The following is a 22438-nucleotide window of genomic DNA, read 5'->3' as shown; positions in this document are numbered from 1 at the left end:
CATCAATTCAATGAAATACAACTTTAAAAAAAAACAAACTCCAAGTTCTACTAATGTGACCAACATTCAAACACAAGAGCACACATTGGCACACAAGTATATTGATGTACCAAAGGACTGAATGGGACACGGTGACTGCTTCATCTCATCACGTTTTCATAAAAAGTGCCTTGTACTTGGTTTTGTGCACATGGCTTTTTGAGATGCGATGCTTTCATACACTCATTGCTAAAATGTTAATAATTGGAAAATACTCCTGACCGTTTTTTTGCAGCATATCCAAACTCTTCCTAAAATGTTAATAATTGGAAAATACTCCAAACAGTTTCTTTGCAGCATATGCAAACTCTTCCCTTTGAATGAATGGACTAGATTTTTTTTCCTTGCGGCGGCTCATTTTTTTCCTGCATTAACGAGCCTGTAAAAACACTTGTCCATGTTGATAAATCACAGATAATTATGCAATATAGACAATTTAATTTAATTCATTTGTCCCTATCAACACCTTGGAACATTTAGCAAAAGAAGTTCATTCCAAAATCCTACAGTAGATAAAAATTGTATTTTGTTTTGTTTTTGAATTGGGATGTATTTATTTCTTATGTTTTTACAAAATGTCTGTGTCCAAAATGCAATGTATCTCAATTGAGGCTTATCAATTTTTTCCAAATTTAAATGGAGTGGTCTTGCTCGGGTGACGCTTAAAATTAACAAGATCCTTGAATAGTGCAAAGGGATAAGGTCCTCAAAATTGTGAATCTGAACGTATTTAAAAATTTGTTTAAAAAAAAATCTGAAATACAGTATATCTTAAAATCTAGGTCGAGGGTGGTTTCTTGTCATTTCCACCCAGAGCACAACAAATACATATCACTGAACCCCAACATTTGGCCGAGGTTTGAATCGTTTTGAGCCTTTGGTGATTTTATCATTTAACACAATCTGTCAACATGAAATCATTGGAGGAGGTAGGATTTTCCTTCGTCGTTAACCCAATAATATACTGTATACCGTCATCTGCCACACCGAAGTGCAGTTATTAAGATCTACGGCAGCGTAGCGCACAGAACCACCTGCTGAATAAAGTGCAATCGCGTTGACGTATCTCCGTAACACTGTGCCTGCCCGATCGGGCATCCCCGCCACTACTGAGAGAGTGAACGTTGCTGACGGGTTGGAAAGCCGATATTCTCTTCAAGGCTGCGTGCTATTTGTAGTGTGACACCATCTGTCCTACTCCTTCTCCCCCGGACCTATTTAGGCTAAGCTACCAGAGCTTCAGCCTTTCCCCTCCTCTGGTGGACAGGCCATAACGGAGAATGAGGAGCTGGTCTGGATGCCGGGGGTCAACGACTGTGACCTTCTCATGTACCTCAGAGCCGCAAGGTGAGCCCGAGTCACATTCTTCGGTGTCACCCAAGTGTGTTTGTTTGTTTATATAACGGAAAAGCAACATTTGTTTGCGTTACACACAAATCAAAATGAATTGCGCCCCAATGCAATTTTCAAATTTGAATGGTCGTTGGTTACATTTAGTTTTGTCAGATATGTTTTCCCAAAAAAACAACAGTAATGACATGCAATGTTTATTTTCATCCTATGTGTAGGAAAGAAAGAGTATGAAAATATCATATCACAACTATCATGGACAACATTACAATATTGGCATTAAAAGAATGTCAAATATATGCACTGAAAGCAATGAAGCCAATTTTATTTGTATATACAAAAAAAACTGTACACTCAGCAACTCGTCTTTTTACACATATGTGAACAACTGCAACCAAAATAATTTTGATGAATTTATAAACAATTTAACGTGTTTTTTATTTTTTGGTCAGTCCTGGAAAATAGACATTGAAAATGGGACCAAAAAGTGCGGGGACCTGGCAGGCTAAGCAGCATTTCTTATAAAGTCAAAAGGAAATTTTAACAACAACGTTTTCCACACTAAATTAAGTTTTACAAAATGTCAATTTCATTAACATTTGAATCTTTCAATTATTACTATCTTTATTTTAAGTTGAGAAACAAAAAAAGTCCCTCCTCAAAACACCAACTGGCCAACAGGTCACCAGTGTGTGGTGCTCACAGAGAGTTTAACGTTTCAAAATAATCCAGTTTTTAATTGATCGCTTCCTGGGCAATGGATTGTTTAAAAAAAAAATGGTCGATGCTGATATGCACCAAAATGCACAAGAGTGGTCTTACCGCTAGTCTCTAGTTCTCTTATTGGTCACAAGAATGTAAACAGGAAGTAGAATTGCTTTACAGACGAGTGAGCGATTAGCAAATAAAATGACACAAATAAACATGAAATGGAGTAAAGCTCTGTCAGTCAAAATAGAAGAAGTGGGAGGGGGGGTAGGCGGTAGCGTCTTTTGGCATGCCCGTTGGGGATTTTTGTTTTAACGGTATCCACATTTTGGGATATCAACAATGGGTGCCACTGTTATATTGTGTGCATATCCAGCAGCTTCCAAAAGGTGGACCAAAAAAAAATCTAAAGTGGTCGCATAGTACAGACACAAGGTCCATATATGTCATTTTGACACTTCAATATACTTTCTGCTCGTGGGTACTATCAAACAAATTTTCTCATCTTCAAATGAGATATCAATGTTGTAAGTGTGCTCAGAAAAAAAAAAAAGTTGCGCACTGGGTGTTTCGGAGGATGCCCGTGAGACACGACATTTACCGTCCAATTGATCTTGTTAAACGCTTGAAGCAGGAGACCAGCGGTCATTCATGTTGACTATGTGCTGCATCCACAGGAGCATGGCCGCCTTTGCAGGGATGTGTGACGGAGGCTCAACAGAGGATGGATGTCTAGCAGCCTCTCGAGATGACACTACATTAAACGCACTCAACACTGTAAGGGCAATACCATACCATAATTCTTAACACTGGGCTGAACGTAGTCAAAAAAACACCATCATAATGTTTGAATCACCGGGAGTCCGCTCATTACCGCATCGCTTCAGTGACTGGCAATGATACGGCCCCTGAGCTAGCAGGGCACCTTCCTGTAGTAAACTCTCCCTCTGGGGCTTCTTAATACATCAGATGTAATGAGAGATGTGGCTGTCACACCGAATTTGAATACAGAGATATAAAATCCTATGGAGGAGATGAGAGGGGGGGGGGGGGGTCCATAAACAGGTCATTTGTATTCCAACTCTATAAACCAGGACATTAACAGAGCTGGCTGGTCATTGTCTGTCAACCTACCTCTACGGATTTGCAATTCCAATGTGGAGTACTCATTTTATTTTTTTTTTCCTCGGACTCAATCATGTCTATTTTTCAGCCAATTTAATGTGACACCAGGCTCAAAGCTGCGTTGCGACTGCCTTTGTCTCTGTGTTGTTCGCCGTCGCGACTTTTCCTTTCATGCTCAAGCTGTGAGGTATCTGATCACTGTCCATCCTTTGAAATAGATTTTGTCGTCTGTGATAATGTACCTCCTCAATAATATACACACGTAAAAAAACAGATGAGAAGAATGCTTTCACGGAGACTTTTATTGCCGAAGAAAGGGAATATAGCAGGGGAAAATAGTACCCCAAGGGCTTTGCACAATAAAAGCATGCTTCATAGTTTTTTTGATGTTACACGCGGGAGCATGTGTGATCAAAAACAAAGAATGAAGAGTATAGTTCAAGAAAGACAGTTCAAGTGTAGATTTCAGCAAATATTCTTATTATCATATGCGTCAAACTCCTGGCCCAGCATGCGATTGCAACCAGCCTGCGGAACCGTTTGGTAACAAGAGTGTAACTATTCGATGTAGTGAGCGTAAAAAGAGGCTAACGGCAACTTTGTTCATCTCAGCCACACCGAATCGATATTTGACACGAACATAGACACATAGTTCCGAATGATGCAAATGACCACAGTGTCGTTAATTGGACTAACATTATAGCTAATTCTACCCAGCTATAAATTAAAACCACAAATACATTGTCTGTACACAACAGCACAGTAAAGAGGCAGAACAAAAAGTCTAATGTGAGAATTGCGACTACAACCAAGCATGTTGGGAAACGCCTCTTTCGATTCTCTATCGCCACAGTAGCTTTTTTTTTTTTTAATGACATGATGTGAAGCAGTGATGACACTCACACCTTAAATCTCACAACGCCTCGCAACAGTTGCTTTACTGAACGATCATTCCGTTGCGTGCGTCGAAATGCGACTTGTACATCTTGAACACTGTCTCACTGGTAGCACAATTTCTCTTTGATGAAATTTACTTTATCCTAGACGTAAACGAACTTGCTGCCAAGAAAAGAATGCCGTTATCCAGCTCTGACGAAATAGCATAAGAGCAAAGGAATTGACATGTTTGACATCTAATTATTGTTGAATTTATTTTCATTTTAATAGGTTTTGGGCTTCTTCTTTTTTTTTGCAGGGCAACATGTTATTGGAAGTTGATTTATTTGAGAATATTATCATATCCTGTTTATTTCGACTTACATTTATTTAAAAAAAAAACCCTTGACACTGGCCTACGATCCAAAGTGTGTTCTGAAATGTTGCCGCAAAAGCGAGTTCAACATGCCCGTTCTAGATTTTGTTTTGAAAGATAGTGCTGATTTCCTGTTTGCAGTTCAAAAGGTTTGTTCAATTTGAATACTGTGTAATTATTTGCAGGTGTCGTATTTGTAATTTCCTTGTTTTTTTTAATTTTATTTTTTTCTGCAGCTTCATGAGAGCAGCTACGATGCCGGCAAAGCTCTCCAGCGGCTGGTGAAGAAGCCGGTGCCAAAGTTGATAGAGAAGTGCTGGTCTGAGGATGAAGTGGTAAGAAACACCGCAGCGTCCATTTGAAGGCACATGCATACAACATGTGCGTGCGATGCGAAAAGGGAATTCTGAAAGGGGATGCTTGAGTATCTGGTGAGGTTATTCTCCTTGCTGGGTGTTATCGTGACGTTGCATGTTCAAGAGCTGACAAAGACTAGTTCATGCCTGTGGAGGGTGCTGTTGAGAGCAGGTTGAAGCAGTGCTCATGGGCCGGCGTCTCAAAAGACATCAGGGAAAACACTTTCCAACTCGTCCCACCCTCAAGAGCAGCTGCATCCGGTTTGTCACCCACAGAATAAATCTTTAGGGGGAGAAGGCTGGAAATGGTATCGGCTGAGCGCTGGTAATCCTATCTGCCATTTGAATTGAGATGTGCATTTTGACCCAGCTGTTGAAGAAATGCAATCGGAAAATAGGAGGGGAAAGAGCGCCGTGCCACAACAACTAAATAGTCACACCTTTCTTTGTTATTCAAGTGAAGTTCATGGACCGCATTCTTTCCGTGGTGTCTTCTTCCTCCTCTTTTCTCCGTTTTTCCACGGGATGTTACCAGTAATCCCGAAGTTTGGCCCCCTTTTGTTGAGTTTTGAGTCGAGCGGCTCAGATGCTGTGCAAGTGGTGATGTGATGGACAGATTAAAAAAAACTAAAAGCTGTCAGCTGGTAGTTAAGCCAGCCATGCTTTTGTTGCACCGGTTTTGCGTTCTTGTTACCACGTGAAACTGCTACGGAAAGGTGACATAACAAACATGCATGTTGATGATTCTGAAGCTGATCATCACCTTCAGTGGTAGTGTCCCGGAGTGGGTCGTGCAGAGGCTATTTGTGCAACACTTGCCCAACCTGGGGGAATATCCAGTAGGTCCCAGATCTGTTCACCAGTTGTGCCTTTTCAGCCTCATGGCCCAGAGGCACTTGTGTCAGTCGGTCCAGCTCACAGAAAGCGAGCCGGGACTCTCTCTTCATTTAATTATCGTCGGCCTTGCCTTCCTTTTACATCTCTTCTCCTCCAGGTTGAGCGTCATTATCCCTGCCTGCTCTTTCTCCTCACCCTCGGCTGTACTTATGATGTGAATTACGACTGACAGCGGGTGTCACCGGAATGATAGCAGTGGCCTGTCTTCAAGGTCACTTGTCAGCCTCCCCTCCTCCACTTTGACTTGCCTTGACCTCACACATCTCTTAGGTGGCAGCTGTTGCCACATAATCCTGGACCTTCACTAAACTCGATATGTATCTGTCCACAATTCCTGCGCAGAATATATGTCAGCAGAGGTAGAGTTAGAGTTAGAGTAAAAGTTAAATACAGTGAAACTCCTCTACAACGAAGAGTTTGCAGCAAGAACATTTTCACAACAGGGGACTTTTCACTGTAGCAAATTTTATCTCGGACATAAACACGAACACACACAAAAAACGTACAGGTATGTGTACTTTTTAATTTTATTCCAGTAGTGCATAAGTATGAGCATACACTTATTTGACACTTCATATAGCCAGTGTAGAAAGAAAAAAAAAGGGAAAGAAATTGCGAAATTTACGATCAGCATTTACTTTCACTTACATCAATTTCATGCACAATGTCTTTTATTTTGCTTCCTCCATCTTTCATTTTTATGACCTTTATCCTGTCATCAAGCGTTAGCTTTTTTTAACTCCTTGGTATGCAAAGGTCCGTTTTGTTAACAATTTAGCAATGCAACGTTCATGCTGCATCTGAAACAAATACTGTACTTCCTGTACGACTGCGCATGTGTAAACCAGTGTGGTGGTTGCTGTTTCCGAACGAAGCAGTAGAGGTCGCTGTGGCATGCTGAGGTTGGATTAGACTTGCAGACGGCTTGTTTTCGTTGTAGTGAAACTCGTTACGAAGCAAGAGCAGAGAAAAAGATTTTATATAACGGAGCAGAAAAGTGGGAATGGGTTTCATGCATGAAAATCTTTTCACACTAAGGGGTGTTTTCGCTCATTTAGGTTTCGTTGTAAAGGAAAATATTTTACTTCTTCGAAAAAAAATGGCAGTAATTCAAGCCACAAATATTTGCTTTGTCAATTTTTCTTTTAATGTTTTAAAAATATTTTGGTTATCTCTGTACTGCACAGTACTTCATTTTTTAAAAATCTTGCCCGGGCTCTGTCATGTTCAAATTATTTGTCTGGACAATGCGTTTCTAGTTGTCACCAATCAAGTAGGTCATACATTATCGTGTCTTTGTTTGTGCTCAAACACCAGAGGCACGCAAATCGAACATAACCCTTTTTTTCCACATGGGTGGCACACATCAGACAGCCATGGTGGCTCACACACTTGCTCACACGCACCCTAACCTACAAAGTCAGCCGAAATGGCACAAAAACACACACACACACACACACACAACACAGACTGTGATTTTTTTTTTAATTCGCAAGGACAAAGAAGATCAAAGATGTTAGTTTCTCGCCTCAAGCTCTTGTGAGATGGAGAACTCACTGAAAATTACGCACATTAGCCTAGCAGGCATTAATTACAGCGTCGCTGTCTCTGCTTGCTCAGAACTCCTCGCCTCCCATCCGCTCTCGATAACCAGTCAAATCGCAGGCTTTGCACATAGCAAATTGTCTGTCGTCAAATCTCAATGGCATTAATTCTCCCTATATCAGGAAGGAAAAGAAAAAAGAAAGAGAAAAAAAAGAATAACGGTGGCTTGTGTTCAGTAGAATATGCCTCGTGTACATATTGTTCCATACATTAATTGTGCAGGGTCTTCCAGCAAAATCTTCCGTGCACTTAATTACTTTAAAATGATAGCTCAACTTCTAAAAACAAAGCCAAATGTTTTGTTTTTTGGTGGGGGGGTGGGGGGGGGGAATGGCCTTTCTTTGTTTTGCCATCACACAAATGATTTTGCTGTCGCAAACGGAATAACAGGCGGTGACATCTAAACAAACAGCACGAGCAACGGTTTTGAAGTCTGTCGTCGTGTCGGAGATGTATGACTGCGGTGAGGCTGTAGGTCCATATTCCTCAGCCAGCTGCGCTGTGCCACGGCTTATCTCCGCCTGCGTCTTCAGCTGAATGGATGACCCCAGCTAGCTCCCAACATCATCCACGTGGGAGGGAGACAATAGCCCAGCAACTGCGGGGTTGGCTTGCTCTAAGGTAGCCACGAGCCGTGCTTCATAGGGCGCATGCGCCCTTGAGCCTCTTCTTTCTTTCTCTTCGGTCTTACTTGCAGTTGCAAGAAAAAAAAAGTATGTGGAGCCTTTTGAATTCCCGTGATTTCTGCTTAAATTGGTCATAGAATGTGTTTTGATCTTCATCGAAGTGACAACAACAAACAGTCTGCTTGAACTAATACCACACCAACATTTTTATTTTTATTGAACACACCCTGTAAAAACATTCACCGTTCATGGTGGAAAAGTAAGTGAACCCTTGGATTTAATAACTAGTTGACCATCGTTTGGCAACAATAACCTGAACCAAACGTTTCCAGTAGTTGCGGATCAGACCTGCACAACGGTCAGGAGGAATTTTGGACTAATTCCGTTGAACAAAACTGTTTCAGTTCAGCAATGTTCTTGGCATGTATGGTGTGAATCACTCACTTGAGGTCATGCCACAGCATCTCTTTCGGGTTGAGTTCAGGACTCTGACTGGCCCACTCCAGAGGGCGCATTTTCCTCCCTTTAAGCCATGTTGTTGTTGATTTCTTTCTGCGCTTTGCGTCATTGTCCTGTTGCATCACCCATCTTCTGTTGAGCTTCAATTTGTGGACAGATGGCCCGAAGTTCTTCTGCAAAATGTCTTGGTAAAAGTTGAGAATGCATTTTTCCTTTGATGCTAGCAATCAGTTGCTTCTGTTTTCTGAACGATCGTCGGCCGCCGTAGCGTTTCTAAATGTCTTTGCGCAGCTCGGCAACTTGTTGGCATTTGAACCAGCAACTGAAAAAAAAATATGCCAAATTACAGTAGTTGATTTTATATACAGGTGTGTGTGTGTGTGTATATATATATATATATATTAATGTCTTTTTTTCCTTCTAAACAATATAAAAATGTTCATATTCTTCATTTAATCAAAGGTATTACAAAGAGTATCCTTATAGAAATTGTTTGAATTAATACAAATAATTTTAAAGTTGTTGTAAGCTCTTATTCAACGTATTTTTTTTTTGACCACGTTGTCGCTTAAGTACTGGTATTGAGGTGCTTTGTATTTATGTCCAAAATTTGGTATGGTCCCAACACTAGCCACACTGAGTCACATAAATCAGACAAGTTATGTTAATTGTGAAAACTGCGTCTGAAATATCTTAAACTACTAAAGGTTAGTTATTTGGCAAAAGAGTACAATTTTGGTCATGCTGAGATGTCCTTGTCATATATCAGGCAATCCTTTTATTATTACATATAATGATTGATGATTACTTCAAATAGCAGTGCTTCTTGGTTTTGGGTGGCAATCCACCATCACTCCCCTGCCTCCTCATGCGTGTTGACGGCCCGCCCTGAAAAGATGGCTTTTAGCGAATCAGCTGTAATGGCTCCATATTGCGTGAAAGGGGTTTTGTTGACCGAGTTCTGACTTGGACTAGTGTTCTCACAAAATAGCACGTCGAAATGGTATAGCATGCGCAAGCTAGCCATGCTGACATTTCTTACTGATGCTTATGTACACATTATCAAAACCAGTTTTACAACTTCCAGCAATGAACTATAAAGAAAGAAGTGCTCACAGGCAACAAAGACCTATTGAGTTTTTTTTCCAATGTCCCCTCTCCACCCACAATGGAGAGGGGAAACTTGGGGCGGGCTAAAAGCGGCAGCTCTCTGCAACACACTCCCGACAGAGAGGCCTGTTTCTGCACAGCGGCTGGCCATTTGGTAGCACTCCCAGCCTTAACCCCCGTGCCCCCCCCCCCCTTCTTCCTCTCACTCACTCTCCAACGCCTCCAAACCACTCCTCTGGCGCTGTTGTTGCCCAGCAACGGAGGGCTGGAGCAATAGGAGCAGGGGCAGAGTGATTCAGGGAGCAGATTGGTGGATGATTTATTAGCTGGGCTTGGAGAGCAGTGAGCTGAAATGGAGTCTTAAACTGGAGCCGACATGTAGAGAGGGAGGAGGGAGCCAGCAAGAGAAAGAAAACGGAAAAAAGGGGGCGGGGGGCATGACAGACGGTGTAAATTATATCGTCGGGAACATAATTAAGGTGACATAATTAGGACAGACATAGAAATTGAACTGAACCTCACGGCTACAGAAGTAGTAGGCATTACACGACTGTGCATCGCGGAGAGGGGATCGAAATATTGGCAAAATCTCCATTCCTCAGCCAATATGCTTGGTTTGCCGGTTTTGTCCACACATGTTTAAAAGCCTTGAAATTCTCATAGTCAAGTAATTGTTTTGTCATTATTTGACCTCCTCCTTGGGTAAATGTCATGAGTTGCTTGTTTTATGGCGCTACTTTGTTTGAAGCCTCAGGTGTGGTTGGAGGCAGTCAAGGCTGGCCTGAATTGCGTCGGTTGCAGACGGCGCCATCTGCTGGTTAATCAGACACTACACCGTCTGATTGGTGCAAATCAACCTCCACCACCGTCCTGCAACATGCTTTCTTTAAAAAAAAATTTGGGGGGGGGGGCTTTTTGTTTTTACACACTCCTTGTTTGCCTGAACTGAAATGAACACATTGAACTCCGTCATTTCCACCTTTTTTCCTGCAATGACGTCATTCTCTTCTAAAAAGTGAAATGTCTTTTTGTTTTTTGTTTTTGGTAGCTGGTTTTCTGTCTTGTAAATATGGCTTTTATTCCCCACTGCATCGGGTAAACAGTGTGTTGGTTACATAACTCATAGTACGCGCCATGGAAAATGAACTCCTAACGTTTGGGAAAAAAGTCCGTGTCTGTTTTTTCCTCTCTCTTGCCTCCTTCTTCCATGTCCGAGACTTCACTCCACACATCACATATCAACCAGCCGCGTCAGTCTCCGGCTGCTCCGGATCGTTGCTTTTTTTGTGTGTGTGTATGTCTGTGTTTCAACCTCAAGTAAACTCACAGCATCTTACTAGCCTGGGTATTTGTGTGAAAGATTTGAATTGTGAAACATGAACATGTTGGAATGACGTCTGTTCCCCCGAGTACAAAGCTCCGTTCCGGGTTTTCCTTCCTGCTGGAAACCAGAGGCTCTCTTGCAGAAAGATCACATGTAAAGCCTTCCCCTTTGTAGTGGAAGAGCGAGGGTGACAAGCTATTTCTTGCTTGTTTAAAAAAAAAAAAAAACAAGAGGAAAAATAGCATTGTGCCATCGGAGACATTGTGGACTTACTCCTTGATTCTTTCTTTCCCCGCGGTTGGGTGTTAGAGGCTTTTGCTTATCCACCAGGACTTTTGCCTGCTTTTCGCTGGAGTTACTTGGTGAAAACGGACGGGGGGCTCGCCTATGGAACAAGAAAGTAAATCTGGCTGGTTGTCTGCTTCACTGGTTATGAATGTTTTCAGCCTCTGCTTTTTATGGCTTTGTCGTCTGTCCCTCTTTAAGGAGCAGAGATGTGTTTAGGCAGTTACATTTTTCATTATTTCTCATTGAGCTGACATTCGCTTTCCAGTCCTGCTCAAAGCAGATAAAGTGTCACCGTCTGTCATCATTCTGCGATCTTTCAATTTTGGTCAAGGTCTGTTCGTCTCTCTCAAATAACGACATGGAAATATATCAAAACTGGCCTTGTGCCGTGTATGTTTTGAGGGGGAAGTTTTGGTGTAGCCTTTCAACTTCACTTTTGTGATCAACATGTCCTTCCCATGTGTCTCTTGTTTTACATCTGCCCCCCCCCCCCCCCCCCCCCCCCCACGTAATCCCGATGTCTCTTTTGCCCTACTTGTCATTTCCTCTCTTTTGCTCTGACATGTCTGTTTGCAATGCACTTTAAATTGCCCACGCAGGTTTTAGATGCGCATCAGACCTCTTGAACCGCACTTGTGTGAAATGAAAACACTACTTCTTGCAGTTTTGCTGAATCACAAATACTAACAAGCTCTCTGTCTATTATATGTGCAGAAACGCTTCATTAAAGGGCTGAGACAGTTCGGCAAAAACTTCTTCAGGATCCGGAAGGAGCTCCTGCCTCACAAAGAAACGGTACGGTTACTTGTTTTCCTCTCCTTTTTTAAATGCCCCTTTTCATTTTTTGTGTTACAAACAGGATGACTGAAAACATTAAATGTCAAAAAAAAAGGCTCGGCAAAATTATTTATGATTGCCAGTCGTATTATATCTTACGCCGATTCGATAAAAAACGTGACATTTGATGTTTTTTTTCCCCCACCCTTATACAGCGATTATAAAATTAACCTGCATAAGAAAGTTGTGCAGCTTGGATTTGTGTGACTGCGTTTATCACATTTGTCAGGGATACAGAGCAAGTATGCAGCACCTGTAAGTGGAACGACATGTCATACCAAAGCTTTAGTCTGTTAAAATGGGAATCCAATCACATTAGTTTGAGGGAGTTTTCTCCGTACCGTATTTATGAAATCTCTGACCGTGAGTTTCAGAGCAGATAGTTCCAGATGAAGTTGAATTCTAGAGGCTGCACAAAATAGAATGCTTTTTATTCGTACGTCTTCATAAATGATCAGTCTTTTTATACAAATTATTCTTGTGCAATAATGTTAGTCATAATATAGTAGGTGATATTTGTCGTTCCTTTCTAATAATTACTGAGGATCATCAGGACTTATGACTTCGATTTCATTGTGGTTTTAGTGCGTTAAGCAAAACCATTTAGAGGCAATAAATTAATAAAAATGTTTTGTTATTGTTTGTTCCTGTACACTGGCAGGGTGTGTGTGTGTGCAATTTTGTGCGCGCTTCGTATAGCATGTTAATCATCACCGACTGCCTGTGTGACCATTGTTATGGTACAACTGGGTCAAAATCGAGGCAGCGCAATGATTAACACTCGTATTAAGTGTAGCGTGTGCCGATGATAAAAAGCAAAACAGCCATGGACAAATAGTGTCCTGTTGGCTGTATTCCTTCAAGTGCTTGTTTACTAAATGACGTATGTGCATGCCCACGTTGCTCGGAACCTGCACATTTTTGACTTGGATCGTTATTACGTCTCATAATTTTGACTCTTTAAAGTTAAGCAAACTTTGTTGTTCCTTTGAGGCTCACTCAGGCAAAATCCAAAGTCTTTTGTCATTTTTATGAAGCTCCACTTTTTTTTTTCTGGCGGGAACTGACAAAGCCAGCACTGCGTCTCATACATATATTATAGACTTTCATGTTTTATCTTTGCCCCGTGAACTGTTGAGTGTCTTTTCTGGAGCAGCGTTTGTCAAACTTTTTTTTTTTTTTTTTTTTTTGCTCATGCGCGCAGTTCCATTTTCAAAACAGACAGATGGTCAGTTGTATAGCAGAGGTTTAAATTAAGGGTTAAAATGTATGTAAAATATGTCATGATTTAATAATTACATAGTGCATTTTCAACTTCCAATTTAATTCCACATGGATTGAAAATCAGTTCATTGTTGTGCATTCCAAACCGTTTTTTTCGGGTGGGCTTGGGTGATCGGTTTAATGTATTGCAACAAAGATCACAGGACACATGATAATGTCAATGCTCTGTTTGCCCTCCCCTGCGCTAGCGCCCATTTTTTTAGTCCTGAAAGCCCAATTAGAATTTCCTGAGTATTGTATAATGATACAGTTTCTTGCAAAGGCTTTGTTAACTCATTACAAGATATGCTTGGTCCAGATTGGCTATAAAGAAGGTATTAGTGCAATTCAACCTGGAGGGGAGTCTTCTTGGCAGGAGAGGTAATCGACCTCCTCCAGGTTCGAGACCTGCCACCGCCATACAGCAGAGAAAGATTAATTTTCCCCCTGCAAATGGAAAATAAACTGCCCTTTAAGCCAACTAAAAAAAAAAAAAGGGAGAAAATGACAGAGCAGTGTAACGGCGAGTGGAAGAGAAAGCGAAGAAGGCTGGGCGTTAGCTTACTGTCGACACTAAGCAGCCTGGCTTTTTGCACAGAGGGGAAAACTCTGCTTATGACTGAACTTGCGTTTGTGCTGATCGGAGCGAGTGCCATTTAATACCCGCAGGAAAGCTCTTGTTTGTTTGCTCCCGCCTCCTTTCTAAATCCTACCCCTAAAACATGAGCACAACGGTAATTCAGAATGTTACCACTCTTTGCATGGATACACTTCTGTGACTATACGTTCAAAACAAAGAACGCATATCACATCAATGCTGTTGTACCTTTGTCTTAAGCCAAGTCGGAAGCACTGCGATTGAGCTATAGTGCCGAGCATAAAGGCCCTTGGGCGACTTTCTTTTAGGAGTCTGGTACTCTATCTGTTTCTACTGTTCGACCCTATTAGCCGAATCGGCGCTGAAGCTTCAGCATTGGCTCAAACAAGCCTGAGCTGAGGGCAGAGCACCCAGCGCTGTGTAAACACACCAGGCCTGACTAACACTCTGGAATGCTTCATATAAAATCAGAAAAAGGCCCGGAGGGGGGAAGTGGGCGTGTCGTCTGACTGGCCTTGCTGCCACCATTTCCTTCAGTCCGGAGTTGGTGTCATACAGAACAAGCTCTCTGCTGCCAGTGTTTAAATAAGTAAAAATAAGTAAACATGGCAAAACAGCAGAACACGAACTGTGTTAGCCTACTAGTGTCATTGGAAAGGTTTTTTGTTGTTGTTGTTGTTTTTCACCAAAAAAAAGGGTGTTTTGAGCAAACGTTGGCACTACTGATCACCTTAAGATCAGGTTGCTGTTCAGTGGGCAAATTAAAACGGGAACATTGAGATATAGGCTCTTTCTGCCTAGCAAGTAAATGTTAGCTTGTTAGCTTTTCGTGTTTGGTATGCGCGTCACTATACATAAATACGTCCATCCACCCATCCATTGATTTTCTAATCCGTTTATACTCACGAGGGTCGCTGGTGTGCGGGTGTGCTGGAGCCTATCACAGCTGTCTCCGCTCAGGGTTTACCCTGAACCTGTAGCCAGCCAATCGCAAGGCACACGCAGACAAACAACCATCCGTGCTCACACCAAGGGACAATTTCGAGTGTTCTATTAACTTGACATGCCTGTCTTTGGAATGTGGGAGGAAACCGGAGAAAACCCACGCAGGCACAGGCACAGGGAGAACATGCAAACTCAACAAAGGAAGGCCAGAGCCGCAATTGATCCCTGCACCTCTGCACTGTGTGGCGGACGCGCTTAACCAGTCGACCGCCATATGGGGCGTGCCCTATGTAATATACATATATATGCAAATATCTAAACTGTTGAATTCATATGGTCAATGAGCTGATAAGCTAGTATTGATCAAATACCTTGTATAGAGAATTAGTTATCCAATGCCTATACTCAGGCTGTCCATTAAATATTGCACACCATCGACTCATGACTTGAGCTTGTTACATTCATTCACAAATTTTCACTTTGCATTTCTTTATTCAGTTTGTTTCGTTTGTCAAACACACAGTATGTGTTTGCTGGTTTAAATGCATCCTCAGATAGGTGGAGTCCAGGTTTCCCGTCGGCCACAGTCATTTGATAACATAATCCTTTGAAACCAATGTCGCTGAGCTTTTTGGTTTACAGACTGACTGACACCGTCGTCATTTGTGACAGCCTCGGATCTGTTGGGTGACAGTCACATGGCAATTTTCGGGCACAAGTAGCCTGAACGATAAATCTCCCCCCCCCTCCCACCCCCAGCAGCACCTTATTGGTGTTCAGATAGTGTGGAATCGCTGTTTTCTTGAAGAAAAGAGAGCACTTGAGCCCTCCGGGTCGTGTCATTAACAAAATGTCCGACGGGAAAAAAGACGGCTTTGAGTTTTCAACTCAACCTCAAAGCAGATGTTTGCCCCCGTCCAATCTGTTCAATTTGTCAAAGTAAATTAATTGTCGTGTCCTTAGATCAGCAGCCAGAACCCAGGGCAGGAGTTTGATTTACAAATACTTTGCTTGAAATCTTAATTAAAGCAGCTACAAACGACAGATGCCCGTGCCAGTTAGCGGCAGCTGTCAAAAGTGTCACAGAACAGCTTCCGTGTGGTGCCAATGATCTAACCGATCCGGGCAGTTGAATCGCTTTGGGCTGGTAGCTTTGCCCGTCCGCGGTGATGTTCGACTAACTGACAAGAAGCAGGAGCAGAGGCTCGGCAAAAGCCTCCCCCTCGTCTGAAAGACGGAGCGAAGACGGGTCTCGTTCCCTGTATAATTGAGCTCTTTGCTCGGCTTCATGTCGTGTTTTTGGGGGGGAACAGGCGTATCAGCACAACACGTAGACTTGAGCCTCCAGCAAAAAAAAAAAAAAAAGACTCCGTTGTCATCCAATCTGCTTTCATTGGGAAAAGCGCTTACAGCAGGAAAAACACGAGTGCTGATTCTTCAGCATGTGCATCGCTGACCTATGAAAGCAGAGCTTATTCAGTCAGTCTCACGCTGAAAGGCTCCGCACAGCAGGGGAAGGGTTGTCTATTTAACCGCCTTTCACATGCACCCCGCTCTGCCAACCAAAGTCTTTTGCTATTCAGCTAATACCGTCTGCGGAGAAACTACACGGCGTCGCCGCTCGACATCCGTTGGGGCTGTAATATTTCAGTGAATGGGTCAATTAGTTATATTCTTGTGATGTAAGCGCTTTTGAATCATGACAGCAACTGCGGGGATTTGAAATTCCTCCTGACAGCATTGTAGTGATCAGTACGACAATTGACATCAAAACAGGAAATTAGGGGGAAAAAATTTCAATCCATTACAAATATATAAGAATAACAAACTTTTTTTTCCGTTGAAAGAAACGTTTCCTGTTCATGCAGAATGAATCTTTTTACCTTATTTTATGCTGGAACATTTTTGTTCCCCCCCTGTGCAAGAGAGGAATTTGAAACCCTGTACTCCCTCTGTGGTTGTGTGTGTTGTGCTGTTTATTTTTTTTTATTAGTGGAAATTCAGCTGAGCAGAACAAGGTTTGTATAAGGGGGTAAGATCGAGTGAACAGAACACAAACAGCGGAGGGGGGGGGGGAGGATACCTCAGAAATTGCAGAATACATTGACAGTAATTTCACATCGGAGTCGTGTTCTTATCTGTGAAAGAAGGGTAAGAAACTGATGCAACAACTAACCGAGAGGGAGGCGAAAGAGGACAGGGCATCACAGGACAGGCGTCGCGAGCCAGCCAATGGGGGTATTCAGTGCCTCAAGAATTGTCGAGAATTCCGTCTGCCACACTTTGCTCTTACGTTAGCTCGGATCAAACATTTTTGCCCAAGTGGATTGCAAATAAATTAATAGGATTTTAGTTAAGAGAAGCAGTCGGGCATAGCCCAGTGCAACCACGGTCAGCCCAGAAACCACATACATGTGGAGAACTATAGCTTGACTCACATTATTTTTCAGTTCTGTTGTCAGAAGTGATCAAGAGCACCCAAAAAAAATCCCAGGCCAAAGGTTAATTGGTTCAAAATCGTGTTTTTAAATTTCTGAATTACAAAACACTGTGGTAAATCACATGATTGACCTAGCTTAAAGGTGGGCAAACTACGGCCCGCGGGCCGAATCCGACCCGTTGGTCTTTTTAATCCGGTCCGCCGAAGGTTGGTCCACGATTAAGGTTCAATGTGAATGTTTGCATTCATTTCAATTGGACTTGCATCTGCAGCAATGCACAGGCTAAAATAGGTCATCAACAACACTGTTGTCATTTTAAAAAAGTATATTAATACAGTACTTTCATGCTTTTGTTCTGTTGATGTTTGATATGGACTGTCAACAAATGCATTTTTGTTTTGTTTTTTTAATGTACCATAGCTCGTGCTGACCTGGCCCTTCTGTCAAATTTTAAAAGTCATTGCGGCCCCCTGAGCCAAAAAGGTTGCCCACCCCTGACCTAGCTGGTACAACAACTCTTACTATTGGCATCCCGTCGGCACACAAACCACATGCGGAAATACTGTTTCGACTTTCACCATGGCGAAACAAACTCAGCTGTACCACTCGGTGCATGCCAGTAAGCAGGAAGAGCGCCAGTTCAGGCTGCTCTAATGATGTTTACACAGCTCGCCATCAGTCACCGTAACCCACAAATAGTTGCGCGAGCGTATTCTCTGCGCTCTCGGATCGTAACGCTTATTGCAAAAGATTTTTTATTTTATTTTCCGAGAGCTGTTTTGGAAAGGGTTGTATGCTTGATTGTCCATTGTTATCCACTGCTGGCTTTTTACTCCTTTTCGGCTCTCCTCCACGCTCGGCCCTCCCCCTTTTTCTGCTCTCCTCTGTTCGTTCTTTCTTCCCGTGCTCCTGCCAGTAACGGCCTTAACCGTTTGGCTTCCTGTCAAAGCAGGGGCCTTTTGTGGCTCTGTCACAAATCTGCCAGGAAAAACAGAAACCATCTGTTCATGCCTTAAGCATGGATGAGGGTGTAAATGCATGAGTTTAGCCCTCGCCCTCAGTTGTGCCTGTGCGCTCGGGACCTCCGAGCCTTCCCACGTGGCCTTCCGACCAGCAATTAAGCGTAGATGAATGGAACATCATCAGGTCTAATCCATCAAAACAGGAGCATCATACGTGTGATTCGCCGCTTGATGCGCAGCGCTTCATTTGATGGCATTTGAGCCGTTCCCATCACTACCGTTTCACTCCCAAGCCCTTGCTTTTGTTTCTCAGCCATGTCTCTACCGAGTAAAAACATTAGCATACTTGAATCCTGTACACCATGAATATGTCCCACATCTGTTTGTTTGAAGGCAGCCATTTTAAGTGGCAATAAAACAGAATGGAAGCTCCGAGTGTCGTGTTAGGAGGGTAATCCCTTCCCATGTTGGATAATCCACCGACCAGAAAGCTGCAGATGGAGGCTCTGTAAAAAGCCTCATAATGCCGAGCTTATGTTGTCACTATTTCATGTTCTGCGGAGTGGCAGCACACTCTGGACTGCTTTTGGTCTGATTTAGTGGACAGGCGCGCGGAATTAGAGCTCGGCAAGCCGACGCCACTCTGGACCGCTATTCTTTCCAGTCGCGCGTCGACCAACGTAATGTTTTTGTTGACCCGCGGCCACGGCATTTCTTGAGCTCAACCCATGTCTCTTACGCTACTTTAGCATATATACTGTACCTTTGGTATATAGTAGCGTTTCAGTTCATCGATTAACTGTTAGCACAACTGGTTCAGCGCTTCTTGCTCCGCCAAAAGCAAGCAGCTGCACCAGCTTTTGATGTGCACGGTTCAATTCGATTTCGCATCAGAACGTTCTGCCTTCCCTCACTTCCCCATCCAGCTGGCCACGCCGAAGTGAAAGGAGCCGATCAATTGCTAACTTGTTTCTATTTAGTTACCACGTGCCCAAACGCATATTCAAATGTGCCTTGAGTAAAATCTTTTCTTCTTTCATCATCATTTTTTTTCTATCCAAAGTGTTATGCAGCCTCGTTCTGCTGAGCTCTCACGTATGAAATCAATTCACCTACTCCAGATGTACTCAAGTGTAGCAATCTGGGGAGGGGTTCGAACCGGGAGAGCTTTAGAGCTGCTACTTTCTTGTAAACACAGCAGCACCTCCTCTGACTCCCGGAAGTGTTTTCAGCATTGCTTTGCCTGAGAAGGGCAAGTTCTTTAGGCGTTGGTAGGCGCGTATATAAATGCAACCGTCGTGAGGGAATATTTTATGAAACTGGCCCATAAGCCCATTGAGCAAATCATTTTCTGCCAATCATAGCAACAATTGAAAAAGCATGAACTCACTTTCCCAACGTCAAATATGCATCTCATCTAACGGCCCTTAATGAGCAACCACTGACCAATCTCCATTCCTGCGCATTCTTGCAGCACACAAGATATCAACTAGCTATCAGTAGTATTTTATTTCACTTAAGGATAGGAATTAAGTCAAATAAAATTAAGTTCTTGAATCTCCTGTTCATTTTTTTTTTCGTGTTCGTAATGGTCAACCTTTTTTGATGGCTTTATTTCAGTACATTTATGCTAGTGTGACACAGAGAAGTCGTTGATGCACTCAAAGGGGGGGAATTCAACTTTTTAAAAAAATCCTTGACAGCAATATGTTGTATGCACCCGCACTAGTCTAAACGCAACATTCTGATTAATATTGTTTTTATGGAATATTAGTTTAGCAGCAAAATCCACCAGTTTTTAGCCATCTCAAGGGGGCCACCATTTTGCCACTTTGTCAGCTGACAATGACCTCGCAGTTGCGCCGGGCTGAGGTTACGGCTACGTAATGACGGCTCACCTGTTTTCTGAAGATGAGCCATGATTGGTCTTTAACGTGCGCGACTGTGATGTTATTTTCACTCGACAGCAAGTGGCAAAATGGCTGCTGAAGAAAGTGTTTGGGTTGACTTTCCCTTTAACTCATTCAGTACCAGCCAATTCTGGACCAAGTCTGAAAAGACGTTTAAAAACGTCTTTGGGAGTGAATGAGTTAAGTACGCAACTCACTCACTAATCTTTGTCAAGTTTCCGAAATGAAGCAAGAGAACCAATCAGTTGGCGTTGAACACTTGGAGTTTTCTCAAACAGCAGTTTAACAGACCTCAGATAGAAAAATGGATGTCCACTTGACTTCAAAGGTTACAGTTAACTTACGATTCACCCGACAACCACAACACTCCTTCATGAATCTGGAATGGAGGCCTTTCTGTGTGTGTGTGTGTGGGGGGGGGGGGTGTTTAAGTGCCGACACAAGTTAAAAGAAGGTCGAGACACACAGGAAACTACATGCTTGCGTTTTACGAGCGTGTCCAGAGAGCTGCAGTTAATATGTACGGGCGGAATGCTTTCGTAGCCATGATTGCAAGTGTTAATGTTTCATTTGGCTATTGATTTCCTGACGAGACTTTCTGCAGGCTGGATTTATTCAACCCGCCTGCTTGCAAGATCGCCCCGCCGAATGTTTGATTAAAGTGCAATTGACTCTTCCAGTGAAGGGGCGAGGAGCTATTTCACTCCCCATTTGTAGCTCCAAAGCGCTGCCTGACACGTTCTTTTGTTCCCATTCAAACTGCTGCCACCCAGGCAGCCACCAGCGCACTGATCCTCATATCCTCGCATTCAGTCAGCCTTCTCGCCTAATCCTGGGACAGACAGGCCTACAGCACAAACATGCCCAGCCAGCTACAAATCCTGGCATGGACTCAACTGCTCTGTGGTCTCTCCATTTGACATATTGTGCATTCTGAATTCTTCCTCCATTTGTGTCCTTTGTTTGGCGATTGATCTATTTATTTATTTATTCCCCACCAGCTTCACAGCACTTGTATTTTATTTCAGGGTGAGCTGATTACCTTCTACTACTACTGGAAGAAGACCCCCGAGGCAGCCAGCTGTCGAGCCCATCGCCGACATCGCCGCCAACCCGTCTTTCGGCGTATCAAGACCCGAACGGCTTCAACTCCTGTCAACACTCCTTCCCGTCCACCTTCTAGTGAATTCTGTATGTATTTCAAACTCCCTAACAGGCGGGCGCATGGGCGGCGGCGTGACGTCATATGCTGCGATGTTAAGGGTAAAGGTATACGACGTGTGGTGTCCTCTTCCTCTTCTAGTGGACCTCAGTTCAGCCAGCGAAGATGACTTCGACAGTGAGGACAGTGAACAGGAGCTGAAAGGCTACGCTTGCCGCCACTGCTTCACGACCAGTAAGCTGCTGCGATTTATTTCTGGCCGGGGCGTTCAATCTTTTTTGTTAGAGGGCTGCATGCAGAAAAATGGAAGGGTGAAAGAGCCTCTTCAAAATTACTCAACTTTTTAAAACACGCTCAAGCCAGTCAAGAAAGCAATTACCGTATTGGCCCGAATATAAGACGGATGGCCCTGATTATAAGACGACCCCCTCTCTTTCAAGACTCAAGTTTGAAAAAAGACTTTTTGAACACCAAATTAATTTTTATACAGAAAATAATTACAGTACATCTGAAACAAATGATTATAACAATATATTTGAGAGAAAGAGCACGTTATTTTGCCTCATTCAAATCTAAAGTGCAATCACATTCGTAAATGAATGGCTTCTGGTTCTTGAAATGTCAATTACATCATAACTTCTCCTCAGCTGCCGGTTAACCTGGCCGATCTTCGACCCACTTTTTTCCAGATTGTCACTACGTTTCTCCATTTTCAGTTATTTCGTCTATTATTTTCTTCTCTTTTCCTTGTTACCGCTATTTTTTTGTTGCTCTTCTTTGTGCTACCGCTATTTTGAGTTTTATTCTTCGTGGCAGGGGTTCACTTTGGCCTGGGAAGTCAAGTTCAGCATTCGCTTCAATTATATCTGGCGCCATCTAGCGTCGTGAATGGGTATAATGTCTAGACCCTGAATACAAGACGACCCCACCCCCACTTTTTCAGTCTTATTTCATTGCAAAAAACACAGTATTCGGGCCAATAAGGTATATATTGTTTGTATTGTCGAATTCATTTCATTGGGCCGCTGAAAAATGGATGCAGGGCCACAAATGGCCCTCAGGCCGTAGGTTGGATTCATTAGTTTATGGACTCTGGCCTGGATTGCATCAGCGTCGGACTCCTTACCACTGTGCTGCAAGACAGATGGGCATCAGATGATGTTGAGACTAATTTGATCAAA

At 42.9% G+C, this 22438-nt stretch overlaps 1 protein-coding gene across 7 annotated transcripts in view; it reads left to right on the top strand.

The window, feature by feature from the left end:
- The window catches only part of rerea (arginine-glutamic acid dipeptide (RE) repeats a), a 154669-nt gene that overhangs the window by 122714 nt on the left and 9517 nt on the right, over positions 1–22438 (top strand). For 6 of the 7 annotated variants that reach the window (XM_052059693.1, XM_052059694.1, XM_052059695.1 and 3 more), the window contains 6 exons: positions 1262–1386; positions 2775–2874; positions 4711–4809; positions 11854–11934; positions 21124–21286; positions 21399–21491. In XM_052059693.1, coding sequence (XP_051915653.1) covers positions 1262–1386; positions 2775–2874; positions 4711–4809; positions 11854–11934; positions 21124–21286; positions 21399–21491 — 661 coding nt within the window. Of the gene's footprint in view, positions 1–1261; positions 1387–2774; positions 2875–4710; positions 4810–11257; positions 11471–11853; positions 11935–21123; positions 21287–21398; positions 21492–22438 lie in introns of those variants that run through there. The other variant, XM_052059697.1, reaches the window with a different exon arrangement.

The sequence above is a fragment of the Hippocampus zosterae genome, chromosome 2, assembly GCF_025434085.1.
Source record: "Hippocampus zosterae strain Florida chromosome 2, ASM2543408v3, whole genome shotgun sequence".
NCBI classification, from domain to species: Eukaryota; Metazoa; Chordata; class Actinopteri; order Syngnathiformes; family Syngnathidae; genus Hippocampus; species Hippocampus zosterae.
The sequence above is the reverse complement of the archived record's forward strand: the minus strand, read 5'-3'. Positions and strand labels throughout refer to the sequence as shown.